We start from the raw sequence: 13,718 nt of genomic DNA on the forward strand, positions 1-13,718 counted from the left end.
ACATGCACAGTGGACTAAAACATGTTCATTCTATGTAGAAACTTCCTACAGAGCTCCCATTTTCCATCAGAACTTAACCTCAGCTCTTAAAGTGGCATTTTCCTTCAGTTTAACTTCTAAATTAACAAACAAGGTACTTTACCCAGCCTCGTTAGTGCTTGCCGCTGACGTTTCCTTTTGCATCATACTGAAACAACACACTAAATAACTTGGGTGCTCCTAACAATGTGGTTAGGGATGAAAACAAGTCGATGCATCAAATCTAAATTTTAAGCATGAAATTCACCCATCTTTTCCCAAAATGTTCATCACATAAGCAGATTTTTGATTCACAGTAAGTTTTTAAGTAGCTTGTGCGCAGCTCTTCCGCAGCTCTAAGCACTCGGTGAGAATGCTTTGTGGCAGCTCCTGCTGGCTCTACACGCCTCCCAATAATCCCAAGAATGCCTTCACATTTTTCAGGACCTCAAACAAACATCACTTTGAACTTCGGGGTTTTTTTGTTTGTTTGTTTGAAATCAAAACTACGTAACAAGCATATATTCTTAAATCAACAAAGCTATTCACAGGATAAAGGCAACTCATTTCCACCCCCATCCTGTTCTGCTCTTTCACTACTTGGCACGACAGAGTTTGTTTTATTTTTCATTTCTTCTGTTTTGCAGTAAGAAAAATCCTATTTATTCCAGACCTCTAACCACACAAATCCAGTGTGCTCAGCTAAAACATTAGCAAAAACAAAAAAAAGGGGGGGAGAAAAAAAAACAGAAGACAGACCTTCTTTGGTTCCTTTTAGGAAAACCTGAGGTAAAGCAATGGCAGCGAGTGCCTGAGCATCCCGGTGCTCTTGGTCTTCCTCAGCCACACAACTCCTCTCCATGGCAAGCCGTGGTAGGTCAAGCAGCCTTGCAATGAGTTGGGTAGCGGAACGGATTTGGACTGATTAGGACCAAAAGACGTTCCCCAGTTTAGTCAAATGACACCGATCTAACAGCTTCTGGTGACCGCAGAAGTGCCAGCAGTGCTTTTAATCACACAGGCTCTCCAAACACAACCCCATCAGCAAGTTGCCTTCAACCCCCCCCCCCCCCCCAGAAGCCAGGGACTTCCCAACGTGTCACCAAACACTTGGGTGATTTGGAGTAGCAACAGAAGTCACACAGGCACAGGGCTACTGGTCATCACAGAGCACACAGCAGCTGTGCAGCCTCCCTGCAGGATGGGTAAAAGACCACAATCCAAGACCCCGTTTCTCTCCGAGGACAGCTCCATTGGTTTGGGTGCTCGCAGCCATCTTTTCCGCTTCTTCCTTTTGAGCCCCATTTCCATCTGAGAGGCGGAGGCGGGCACAAGCTGGCCTCATGGGCTGCACACCTGACGTGCTCTTTGCCACCAAGAGCAAATCGTCGCCAACCTGGATGTAGTGCACCCGGTGGTGTTCATGGGACCATCGAGGGACTTCCTTGCCAAGACCCCACAGACACAGGCAAGGGAAACTCTATTGCGCTGAGAAAGTCTCAATCCTCCTGCCAGAAGGTTAAAAACTGTCTACAAGTTAGTGTGACACAAATCGCTCCTAGAAAGCCATGCAATTCATGATTGTTCCATGTTTTTTTTTTCAAAAAATATGAAAAAATTAAAAAAGAAGAAAAACACAAAGGGGGGGATAAGAATGGGACAGGGCATGAAGGATACAAAACCCTGCACACAGTACCGCTCATTTGTATTGGAGAAAAAAAGGAAAAAGGGTTTTTCTTCATTATCGTCAAACTTCCAACACAACAGCAAAAAAAATCATATGGATATTAATGTTTTTGTGCCATGCACAGAATAAAATAAAATGTACAACCCCAGGAGAAACTGAAAACAAGTTTCTAAAAGCATTTTGAACGTAATTTCCTTATTTGCAAAACATGCAAAGTCCCTACAGAAGAGCGGTGGGGGGACCCAGAATCAGTTTCTTGGACTGCACAGTGTCTTTTTTAAAAAATTCTAATGAGCAAATAATACAAGTCAACTTATAAAGCTAGTTTTTTAATTTAAAAAAATTCTTAGCAAATGTTCTTGATGATCCCTTAAGGATTTACCCTTTTACTTGCTCTTTGCTAGAAACCTTCTTGCCAGCTGTCTCCTCCGTTACTGCAGTTTACCAAGAAAGAAATAGCAATGTTTATGCTGAAACCTGAAGTCTTGCAGAAGGGAAGAGGTTAAGGTCTGAATATTCAAAAAATCATTCTTTTGGATGTTTCGAAGATAAACTGTATCTTACCAAAAATAAAGTCAATAAATTATGCTGCCAGATGAGAATTCAAAGCCTCCAGATCACTGAAAGTCTCCAGGTTGGCAGTGTCTTTGCCATAGTCTGGCTCCAGAAGCTCAGATGATAGCTGCCTGCACATTTGAGGGAACTATTTAGCAGTAATAAATGGCCAAAGTTTCATCTGCAAAATTAGTAACAAGAACACAAAAGGTTGCTGTACTTTACGACTACCGACAGCATGGTCAAACTGAGCAAAAACCTCACACATTTGGAAGGACTATGGAAAACTTCTTCCTTTCTTACAGAAAGACGACGGAAGCGGGGATGATGAAGAAGAAGGAATGAAAACTCCAAATTCTTTTAGATGTAACCTGTCTTTATACGAGTCCAAATTAAGAGGAAACTGAAAATCTTTAGCGGGAGTGGTTAACGTTGTGCCCAGCTCTTCTGCCTCACTCAGGCAGCCGTATGCAGCTGCCTGAAAAAACCCCAAACCAGGGACCAAAGCACATTAGTTAAGCATTCATCAACAGGAAATGCGCATGAGTTCATATAAACACAGAAACACAAATATATATAAATGAATAGCCTTGCATGGTCTAAGGTATTTCAGACACCCAATGGAATAGGGTTAGAGTCGTACCAGCTGGGAACCCACAGCATCGATGTATTTGTTTTGGAATTGCAAACAGCCTCAGGACTCAGCAGAACTCTTCCGGTGGGCACCGCGTGCCTCCCCTTACCGAATGCCTTCCCTTGCCGCCACAGCCACCCAGCTGCTCTTAACTCTTTCACCACCTGCAGGACAGCCAGGGCTGTTCGGGCTCAGAGAAGTAAATCGAGGCGCGTGTCAAAGCGCCCCCAAGAACAGACTGAGTGCTGTTTGCAAACCCTGCTCTGAAGACTCTCGCACGCAGACACGGCGATGTGATGGCGCTATTTAAGGCATGTTGTCCTGCAAGGTGCTGGGCTGCCCCCGGAGCAGAGCCGTGGGCAGTCAGATGGACAGCAGGGTTGTGCCTGATCCAGGTGCCGGCACTCACCTTACAGGGACACATGCAAAGGGACAGAGGCTGGGAACTCTCCTGGTACAAGCCATCTTCCCGCCCCCCCCCCCCCCCCCCCAAGCTGTTTGTTTCTCTGGCAAGAAGGGTTAGGGCTGAGAGGGCCCCAAGGCTCCCATCGCCCTGGAGGTCCCTCACAGCTGTGCTCCATCCAAACAGGTGGTGAAGGCTGAATCTGGCTCTGCCCAAGTTTAAACTGCTAATTAATATTTGGTCTCAGAAGCCTGATATCAGATAATAAAAATTACAGGCACCAGGAGGACAAAAACAGTAAAAATGGAGACAATCGCAATTCCAGACAGCCTTGAATTTTCTAAAGCACCATTAGGTTGCTTATTTGTTTAAAAAAGCCCATCTACCTCGATCATTTTCTGTGTGAGATGCAGTTCTGCCTGTGCCACCAAACTCAACAGGATTCCTGTTTGGATTTCAGTGGTCTCTGAATCTGCATCCTCAAGTGTCTCAACTTTCTTCAGTACTTTCTGGCTTCAGTTTTCCCCACAGGCGCAAAGAAAAACATTTTTATTATTATTATTACTAAACTCTTTCTTGCCTTGCCACTCTACACATTCACTCTGCCCCATCATTTTCCAGCCACTGTAGGTGCTTGTGACCTTGGAAGCCTGGCCACAACCAGTCTGGGGACACTCCCTACCCCAGAGCTTGGGCATTTTCAGGTGGCTTTTCAGCTGTGAACACCCTCCAGCAAGCAGACGTGTCAGGTTTGGCCTTCCCAACCTCTATTTTTCAGGCACAGCAGGCTCCCTTCCAAACACAGCTGCGCACCGTGATGCCACCAAGCTGCTGGACCAGCCCTGCATTATCCTTTCTGACAAAGTTAAGCTCTGTGCTTCATTTCTCACAAACGCAGTTTGACTGTAGACAGCAGTCGACAAGTAAATCTACCCTTTTCCGTGGCAAAAGGCCCAACTTTAATATTTTTACTGGCTTACAGCTGGGTAAATTAGGCCCTAGATTTTTATTTATTTATTTTTTAATACCGTGCAACTGAAAATGAACAGCTACTTCACTACGACTGCCAAGGACAACCTTAAAAACACTAATGCAATCCAGTCCAGCTCTCAGTAGATCTATAAAGGCTTGAGGACCAAAAATTTTAGCTTATCCACCCAAACAAAATGTTGGTTGATTGGGCAGGAAGTCTAATATTTCATTAAGATCCTTTAAAACAAAACAAAACAAAACAAAAAAAGCCCCTACATCCTGGCAAAGTGAAGACGGTAACAGTCCCAGCTACAGCCCTGTGAAATGGGAATTAAAACTTGCAGCGTTACTTACCCCAGCCTTCCCAGCATTTCCAGCTCTGGAACTTGTGGTCCATGTGTCTCCACTTGCAGAGGCTGATACTCGTACAGAGCTTCCTCTAGCTTTTGAATGGGAGCTAACGAAATATGCTGACCCTGTTAAAGAAAAGAAAATATATGGTAAAAATTGCTAAAGAGCAGGATTTGCTTAGATTTCTTTTTTAAATGCACTGCGAGAACAAGCGTACACCATTAAGCCGGTCTGGACAAAAACCATTCCCATTAAGGACATACCGTCTACTACATCACTCATTTCTTCAAGATTTAAACTTTTGTACTGTGATCTACAGTTTAGAATGAACGTTTCATTAGCTGTAGCTATGGATATGGTAGGAAAAAAAAGGGGAAAGTTTTACTGAAGGCAAGCTCAGTGTTAGAGCGAGCAGCTGCTTCCAGTGCCACTAGTAAAATTCTTATTAGGTAAAAATTTCATTTATCAGAAGTAATATCAACCAAATGTCTCTGAGCAAGCCTATTAGATTCTGTAATCAATGATTTCCTGAAAGCCCTAATTAGAAAGAGAAGCCACTTTCATTTCTCTCTGCAGGCTTTGTAAACTCCCATATATAATGGCTCTCAAGATACGACTTTTACAGTGCAATACAATTAATTCATTCAGCAAATTCCCATTTGTTTCATAACTAAAAATATAGAAACACACAAACATAAAATTTTAATTCCAGATGGTACTTTTGCAAGCCCTTCAGACCACTGAGAAACAGCTAGGCTTCCCCCCCCCCAAGTCCCTATCACTCCAAGCTCTCACAAAACAGGAGACTTGTGGCTGGAAAGGAGGGGTCAGGAGGATATGAGATAGAGCCAAAGTTAACAGATGTTGCTGCATGACATTCTACACTGATTTGTTGATCTTTCACACAGTTTCAATTTTCTACTGTATTCTATGGTGCTCACAAAAATTAGCAGCAGCAGCAAAAAAGACAGGCCACGATGATCTCCCCCAAAACAGCCCGGCTTCCCCTCCAGAAACTGACCTCCACATCTGCGAAACGCGGGAATTTGGGAAAGTAGCGGCATTGTTTGCGTGGGCATTTTGTCTGCAACGGCAGATTGGAAGCTTTCCATGGCGCAGTGCTGCGCATACCCCGCGGTGGTGAGCACTTGCTCAGCTTCAGTTCCCAGGGGCCACTCGAATTATCTACTCCCTCACCAGGGAGCTAAAGGCTCCTCATGTGGGACACTGGGTTAAAATTAACTAAACGGGGAGGGGGGGGGGGGGGAAATAGCAGAAAGGGAAAGCTGCTAATTGAATTTCTGGTTGAGGACAATGACCTTCCTGAAGTAGTAGCGTGGATATTTCTGTGTAGAGCTGCAGAAAGTGGATAAGAAAATTGAAGATGCAAGTCCTTGAGAAGTGCTACCATGGGGCTGGGCTGAAATAAAAGCAGCTCGCATCCTCCACTGAAAAGGCTTTGTGTTTGTGATGAGAAGAGAGAGTTGTGGCCTTTTTCTGCGCTACTGCCGAGCCCCGAGGGGCTGCTGCTAGCAGTGCTCCACTGACAGTGTCTCAAGAGCAAAACGCGGTGGAGAAAGTTCCCAAGTCAGCCCCGAGTCACTCCAACTTCCAAAGTGACAGCACGCTGCTGTTTCTACGCCGCAAGCTGTTGCTGCAACATTAAAACCAGGCGACCACGCTTTTAAAAAAGTAGGAAAAGGTTAAAAATTCAGCATCGATACTGCTTCGTGATATTTTTAAGGTCTTTTGATATTGCTAGACATTGTCACTCCACAATCTATTCAAGCTCATGAAGATATTGTACTTTGTAGCTACCCCGATGTGGGCACGTAACACCCAGTGTTAGAGCTGAATGCTTAAATAAGACTTTTAGATTTAAAGCTTTGACCAACTTTGCATCTCTGGCCAAACTGGAGGGAAAAGATGCCTCATCATTTTCTATGAGAACACCCTCATCTGGTGAGTGAAAAGCCTCAGTCTTTCCAAATCCAGAGGAATTTTGTTCCAGCCATAGAGAATAAAATTCAGTTTCGGGCAAAGATCAAAACCATGATAAATATTTTTGGAAATTACTTGTGTGTGGAAAAAGGGAGCAGCTCAGATTGCAGGAGCCACATCTCTGGAGGGCATCACCAGAACAGCTGCTCGCTGTTAGCAGAGTTGCCATTGATGCATTCCTAACACTTTTTTAATGAGAGCAACTTCTGCTGACGTTGGCCAAGGGACGCAGGAGAGCTCTCGACACACGGACGGGGCTCATCGCCAGCCTCTTGCCCCACCACTGCCTCTGTTGCTGCAGAGGCCCATCTCCGCCTGGGGACTCCTGGTTGGATGGGATGAAAAAATTTCATTTGTCTTCCTCTGGGGCATTCCCAAGGTGCCAGAGGCCAGAAGGGATCGCCGTGGTTATTTACTCTCACGATGCCCAACTGGTAAGGGCAAGTGAGCTGCGTGTGGACGCTGGGAGGCTGACTGGTCAGCGTGCCAACAGCATGGCAGGCACTGGTGTACGCATTACAGGGAAAATTACCTTTTACCACTCAATGAGGGTGCCCTAGGACTGTCAGCTCAGGCAAAGCACCTTCTATTTGAAAGGCATCCGATCCAGACTCGGGGATTTCAGATCATAAAGGTCCAGGCACATCCCCTAGGTAAGTTATTCCAATAGGCACTTCTTCTCACCGTTAAATATTGGCAGCCCATTTCTGGCTTATCCAGCTCAGTATCAAAGCAGGGTCTCTCTCCTCTGTCTCTGTTACACCCTGGGCCAGGGTACAAGTGTTAGGATCCACCACAAGCTTCTGCAAAAACCACCGCAGTGCTTTGGGCCCAGCAGCAGATCCACACCTCGGGGAGGCCGTGCAGCTGTGTGACACAGCTCATTTGTTTTCTTTTCCCCAAATCACAGCTTCAGCTGATGGGCTTTGGCAACGTGGATTAGATTCCACTTAGCAACAGGGAAAAAACACGACTGGCTGCCGCTCTTGCCCTATCGCTGTCTGGCCCTTAGGTAAAGGCTTTTTCCTACCAGCTGGCCTTTAGTCTTCCTTGAGCTGGGAAAGGGCTAGGTGGAAGCACAGGAATTACAACATACGTTCCTAGGTGAATGGGGCTGCATCTTGGTCAAATCCCACGAGCACAGCAGCTCTGTCGATGCTCTGGGTAGGAGCTGGCTGTTACCGATGCTGCCGACCCCATGCCGTGCAAGTCTGGGGCTTGGCCAGGTGGGCTCCTGGGCAGGCTGGGTTCCTGCTCCTTCGGCCCCGTGCAGGTTATGTGGAGGTCTCAGCGCCGAGCGCTGCACGGATCCGCACAGAAAGCTGGCATGGAAACCAGTGAAAGTTCACCGATGGAAAAATGCTGCCTTTCCCCTTTGCGCTGCTGTTTTTACAACAAACCTTGCTTTTACAACAAACCTTGGTGAAGTTAAAAGGTTCCATCTGAGCAATTTGTCCAGTTAAAAGCCGTTTGACCTGCAGCATCCCCCTTTTGTGTCTGTGCTGTGGTCCCCGGCCACTTCAGAAGTGGCTGCTACACAGGGGAAGCTGTTGTGTAATTCGGAGACATCACATGAGACAATAACTATTACTTCGGACTTACACAGCACTTTTCCAGATCCAAAAAACATTTCACATCTATGAGGTAAGACTTATAAATTTTCTGTATTCCACCTAGACAGCCGGCCTTATCTCATAGCCAGCCTTACCTCCTCCCAGCATTAGGAGACATTTCTTAGCACGCTGAAACCGAGATGAAGGCGGCGGGTCCAAGCTCCCGCTTTTGCATTACTTTCTCCTGACAACCCTAAGATCTGACGTTGTGGTCACGGGTAAGTATTTCTAATTCCCCTCGGACGCTGTAATGTTTGTGTAAAAGAAACTGACAGCATCCAAATGGAGACAGAAAAGGTTTCCAAGAACACAGACAACAGATTTTCCTGCCTCTTCTCCCTCCCACTCCCTATCTTCATGGCATACAAGTGTTTTCTCTGGGATTATTTTAGGCACTGTAGCTGCCTATTGCATTTTGGAATGTATGGAACCACAAAAAACACTGCTAATTAGAATGAAGGCATTTGCTTATCCGTAGAACTTTGTTTATTTAAAAAGACTGCACAGCAGTGGATTTGCGAGCAACTGGATTTCCATTCACGTACTGTAGGGTTTTAGATTAAAGGAGTACGGGATTAAATTTGGGGAAGAGGGGGGATAATGTCTTTGCATTACAAATAAAAGGGACTGATTAAAATGGACTGATTTACTTCTCGCGGAGATGCACTGTCTGAGCTCTCTCTCAGTTTAAATAATAAGAAAGGAAAAAGTAGCCACTTTTTGTTTCAGGCTGTGATGCAGCATGGCATTAACTAAAAAAAGGATCATATGCACAGATGCAAAGAGATGCCCTTGCAGTGACACTGAGCTTATTTTAAACAAAAAAGCAGTAAAATCCAATAAGGTCCTTTTAGGAAACATCAGAGCCCACTTCAGGCTATTGGAGCACCAGAGCTAGGGAATGAGTGCACCTCTCACACAGAGGCTTGGCAAACGCCAGGTGTATCGGTGTTTGCTCGCTAGCAGAGGAGGTTATTTTAGCATAGAGGCCAGAAATCGCAGCTCGAGGTGAAGCGTTGAGGCTTCCTCCCATCCTTCCGTCTCTCACTTTCCCTGCCTCCAAGACTACACCGCCTTCCTTCACCCCCGTCCCTCTGCAGCGAAAAAGAAAAACAACCAGCAGCCTTCTCAGAAATCTCCAGTGCCAAGGAGGAGGGGAAAGGAGAATGACAACACCAAAAATGCACTAGTAGGGGAAAGAGGAGGAACAGCTATGCCACAAAAACATCCCCAGGCAAGAGACAGAAGCCAGAGATTGGGGTCATTAAAACATGCCCAGACAGTGCCTGTTTCTGTGCTGGAGGTGGCTGGACCAGACGCTGTAGCTGATCTTTTTGCTTTTTTCATTTCTCTGCGCTCAGGAACTTACCCGGGTCTGCTATCACCGCGCTAAGAGCACACACCGCACACGCTGGATAACAGCAATAGCAGATACGTGCTACGTCTCCCGAAGCCAGTTTGCTGCAGTGCTGTCTCTGGGGGTAAATCTTTTCGCCACTGGGTCGTGCTCCCTGCACAGCCAGAAAGAAAGAGACTGTGCCCAGCACAGTGCCAGGGCACGGCCCTGCTAAAACACATCCCAAACGTTGGCTCCATTGCTGCGGGGAGGGTAACAGAGAGACCCTTCCCAATACACTGCCACTTCAGTCTGCGACCACCCCAACGCTTACCAGTGGATGTTAAAACAATACTACAGATGCCTTCAATTTTTCTGTATAAGCTCTCTTAGAAAACCATCTTCCTTTTAAGCTCACGACAGAATTCAGGTGTTGGGAAGATGTTTTCGTGGTAATACAATTTCTTAGAGAACAATCTGAATGCAAATAGCCCAGGCACTCAGAGCCAAAAGCTGTTTTTTCAGTTCCCACCCTCCCCACTTACTATTGACAAATCCGTGTCAGCAGCGCTAATATGGCTATCTGATTCTGATTAACTGCTTTGTTTGACTACAGTAATACTCAGGAAAAGGAGAATGAAACTGATAGATTTGGAGGGCTCAGTTAATATTATTTTAACCTTTACCCTCCCTGTCTTCCACAGCTTTTTTAAATAAACAAGAAAAATGTCAAACTAAAATGCATAATTCCATTCCCCAGCCTAAAATTCCTGTGCCGGTGAGTTTTTTTCCAAGCACTTCAATATCTGAAACCAACTGCTCTTTCTTCTGCTTTCAAAAACCAACAAGAAATCTGATTTCTTTACACAACTACGAGAAGTACTACGGGGATATCCCAGTAACTAAGCAGAAAAAGAACAAATGATCTGACACAGAAACCATCAGGATCAATTTAAGTCTTCCTATCGATCTCAGTAACAGAATCCAACCACATGTGGCAGGGCGAAGATAAAAGATTCACACCCCACTTCTCTTGGGGGTTGATGATTTCAGATGCCTTGTACCAACCTGACTAGATTTAGGTTTTTCCCCCCACAGTAAATTGAATTTTCAATGCCAAAATTGATTTTAAAAATGTGCTTTCTTTACGAATGGCAGAAATACAGCAAGAGATCAACAGCACCACAGAAGTCATTAACAAAGACGGTCACATATGTGATTGGTTACATGAAAACCTGTATATGGGAAATTAACCACAGCCATGCATGCGCTCAGCTATACTTGCCTCCAAAATTTTCCTTTTACAACTTTCTGACATAAAGAATTACCTGACCAGACTTATCTCTAAGCTCCTGCCCAAAAGCCACATTTCTCTGATCTCTCAGCAGAAAGCCGATGTCCATCACATACGCTGAAAGACAATTCTGCTGGTTCGGTGCCAGCAGCAGGATTTAGTGACTACTCTTCACAGAAAAGTCTTTTGCCCTTTCTTCACATCAGTGGATGACGCTGCCTGTTTGCCCCTGTCGTCTCCCAGCGAGCTGTCAAAGCACAGTTATGATTCAGGGGATAGTCTGGATGTTTGCAGGACCGAGTCACGCGCTCATTTTCGGCAAGGACTCCAGAGCTCTGCCAAGCTTTCCTCAAAATCTCCGTCACCGTTCAGAGGACGGCACTGTACACAAGATAGCAGCGTTTCTGAAAACAGGGAATTTAAACACAACGGCATTTTCACACAACTAATGAGCCCATGTGTCACCCCCTGGTTTTCAGGGCTCGTTTCTCAATTTTGCTCCCCACTCGGCCTCAGCTCCTGCACACTTACTCTGTGGTTTGCAGTGCACTGTGCTGCAAGCAGAAGCTTAGCCTCCTCTGAGCCTTCTGCCCTGGCTCCCTTGCACAATTCTTCTGCCTTGCACGATTCCTAGTCGGCCTTCCCAGCTGGAGCAAAGAGCCATGCCTGTACCAGCTGCTGTGGGGGACGCAGGTACCTGGCAGTTGTGAGTGCAAACCTCGCCATCAGCTCACCTGTTCCTTTTCCTACAGTGGCTTCAGGGCTCAACGTTGCCCTTTTCAGGGTACACCTGCATCTTCTTTCTATTTTTCGCCGAGAGGCTTCACTAAGGGGGACTCAGAGTCCACGTTAGTTCAGTTTGTGGTGCTGTTTCCCAGCGTGCTCTGTCAGTATTACAGCATTAAGCAGAATTAAGGAAACTTTTGTTGCATTTCTACCATCAGACTTCTGGAGCCTTGATCATTTTGATTTGGTTCTCAACAAAGCATAAGCTCTGCAGTAGCCAGTCTAATTACAGGATTATAGGCCTTAATATAATACGGTTTTAAATGCCCACATTAAGGGCCTAATTTTTCAAGGGATGTGAAACAGAAATCAATTTGACAAATGCCACTTTGTGTATCACAACAAATAACGTTTAGAGAGTGACAGACATACAGGCAGAGATCAGAGCACAGCAATAGCCATGCATCGCTCACCAACCAGCAGCAATCATTCGAGTCTTGGTACAGCTGAACCTGCCGGGGTTCCTGTTGCGTTGCCGTGAAGCCGAGCGTTATGCTGATATGACTCCTCGATTATGCAAGAAAATAATTGGGGAATTCCTGGAGAACAATGGAACTTGCAAAACTTAGCTGCTTTAGTGGTGAACCCGGCAGGAGCTGACAAACAACCATACATCACTGTACCCACTGCCTGCTCTTTCCTAGGATTCCCTAAAACGGCTCCCCCCAACCCAAATATCCACAGCTAGACAATATCATTCTTAAGGAATGTAGAGTCTGATGGATGATTTAAAAAGAAAGACTGCTTAAACTAACAAGACCGAACAGAAAGCTGACCTCAGTCTACAGAGGATGAGAAATTCCGTGTGTGAAAATCAGACATATTCCCTATTTCACTGAGCCTAGACCCAGATAAATGTTGATAAAGATGCAGAACACCCCAACCAGAATGGCTTGTCTGACTGATAAAGAAATAAAGTGAGATTCCTTGAATAGCTAGATTTTAAGGAGGGACTGCTAAAACTTGATAGAACTCTGGCAGAAGGAAGCATGGAAGTTTTTTAAGCCGTGGGGACAAAATAAATGAATAAAATATGGAAAGGACAGTAAAAGCAGATGAAAAGAAGAATGCAAATGGAATAGGAAAAACAGAAGGAGAGAAAGGCAGAATGAATTATCAGAAACAGGCAAAGAGATAAAAAGGAGGCATTTAGAATAACTCAAGTCCAAAGCAGAAAAATGAAGAGAGCGTCACCAGGCATTTGCAGTACATGATACCTCCTGCACAGTATTTGTGGACTACTTACTATAAATTTTAAATGCAAACTGAAACCTGTTAGCAACATATTTAGAAATTATCGCTTTTAGAATAAAGTGGAAAGTAGTTTATTTCTAGCCTTTTTTCTCATTTGCATGCAGAGAGCACGAGAAGACGTGAGCTGGTTATTGCGGTGACAGGAAGAAACACTGCAAATGTAACACAGTTCATGCACTGCTTTGAAGATACACATGAATTTTGTCAAACTAAATCAAATACTCCCTGGGGTAGAAGCAACGGTGTTTTTCACAGATCCTCTCAAAATATGCTTTTTGTCCTTCCAGAGAGGTTTAGTTGTTTTGTTTTGTTTTTTTTCCATGCAAGTTTTATATTGCCTACATCAAAATGATGCTCACACCTGAATTACAGACATGTGACAGCTTCCCAAGTGGTGCACACTTCCAACGGCACCTCAATCTTAGCAGTACAGGACAGGATACCCAGAAATTCACAGGATCAAATTCTGTTTGCAAGCCCTGGCCGACCCTCAGAGCGCTGCAGGAAGACCCCTCCGTGCACCCAAGCCCTGCCATGGCCCCACCGCATCGCTGCGGTTACGGGGGCCACGGCTGTGTCGCTCCTCGAAGCACGATAACCAGAAACATCTAAAGCATCCATAGCACAAGCAAAAAAGGAACAGTTACTGCTGGGAAAAATCTACAATCTCACTTAAGAGGAAAAATAGAACCTGGCAGCAAAACTGCAATATAGTCGCACATTTTTTTCCACTTAGTCCTAGAAAAATCCTATTTATCTGTTTATAATATAAGGAGATGCTTCATCTGTTTTACCTCATTCGCTGGCTCCTTCA

At 45.1% G+C, this 13,718-nt stretch overlaps 1 protein-coding gene across 3 annotated transcripts in view; it reads right to left on the reverse strand.

Moving 5' to 3' along the window:
• MNAT1 (MNAT1 component of CDK activating kinase) overlaps nt 1-13,718 on the reverse strand; it is an 87,922-nt gene that overhangs the window by 32,591 nt on the left and 41,613 nt on the right. The window contains exons 6-8 of one of the 3 annotated variants that reach the window (XM_035328135.1): nt 4,624-4,745; nt 3,304-3,505; nt 2,616-3,058 (exon numbers count right to left, since the gene is read on the reverse strand). In XM_035328135.1, coding sequence (XP_035184026.1) covers nt 2,870-3,058; nt 3,304-3,505; nt 4,624-4,745 — 513 coding nt within the window. In that variant the 3' untranslated portion in view covers nt 2,616-2,869. Of the gene's footprint in view, nt 1-2,615; nt 3,506-4,623; nt 4,746-13,718 lie in introns of those variants that run through there. The other 2 variants (XM_035328134.1, XM_035328136.1) reach the window with 2 other exon arrangements.

The sequence above is a fragment of the Oxyura jamaicensis genome, chromosome 5 (assembly GCF_011077185.1).
Source record: "Oxyura jamaicensis isolate SHBP4307 breed ruddy duck chromosome 5, BPBGC_Ojam_1.0, whole genome shotgun sequence".
Taxonomy (NCBI): Eukaryota; Metazoa; Chordata; class Aves; order Anseriformes; family Anatidae; genus Oxyura; species Oxyura jamaicensis.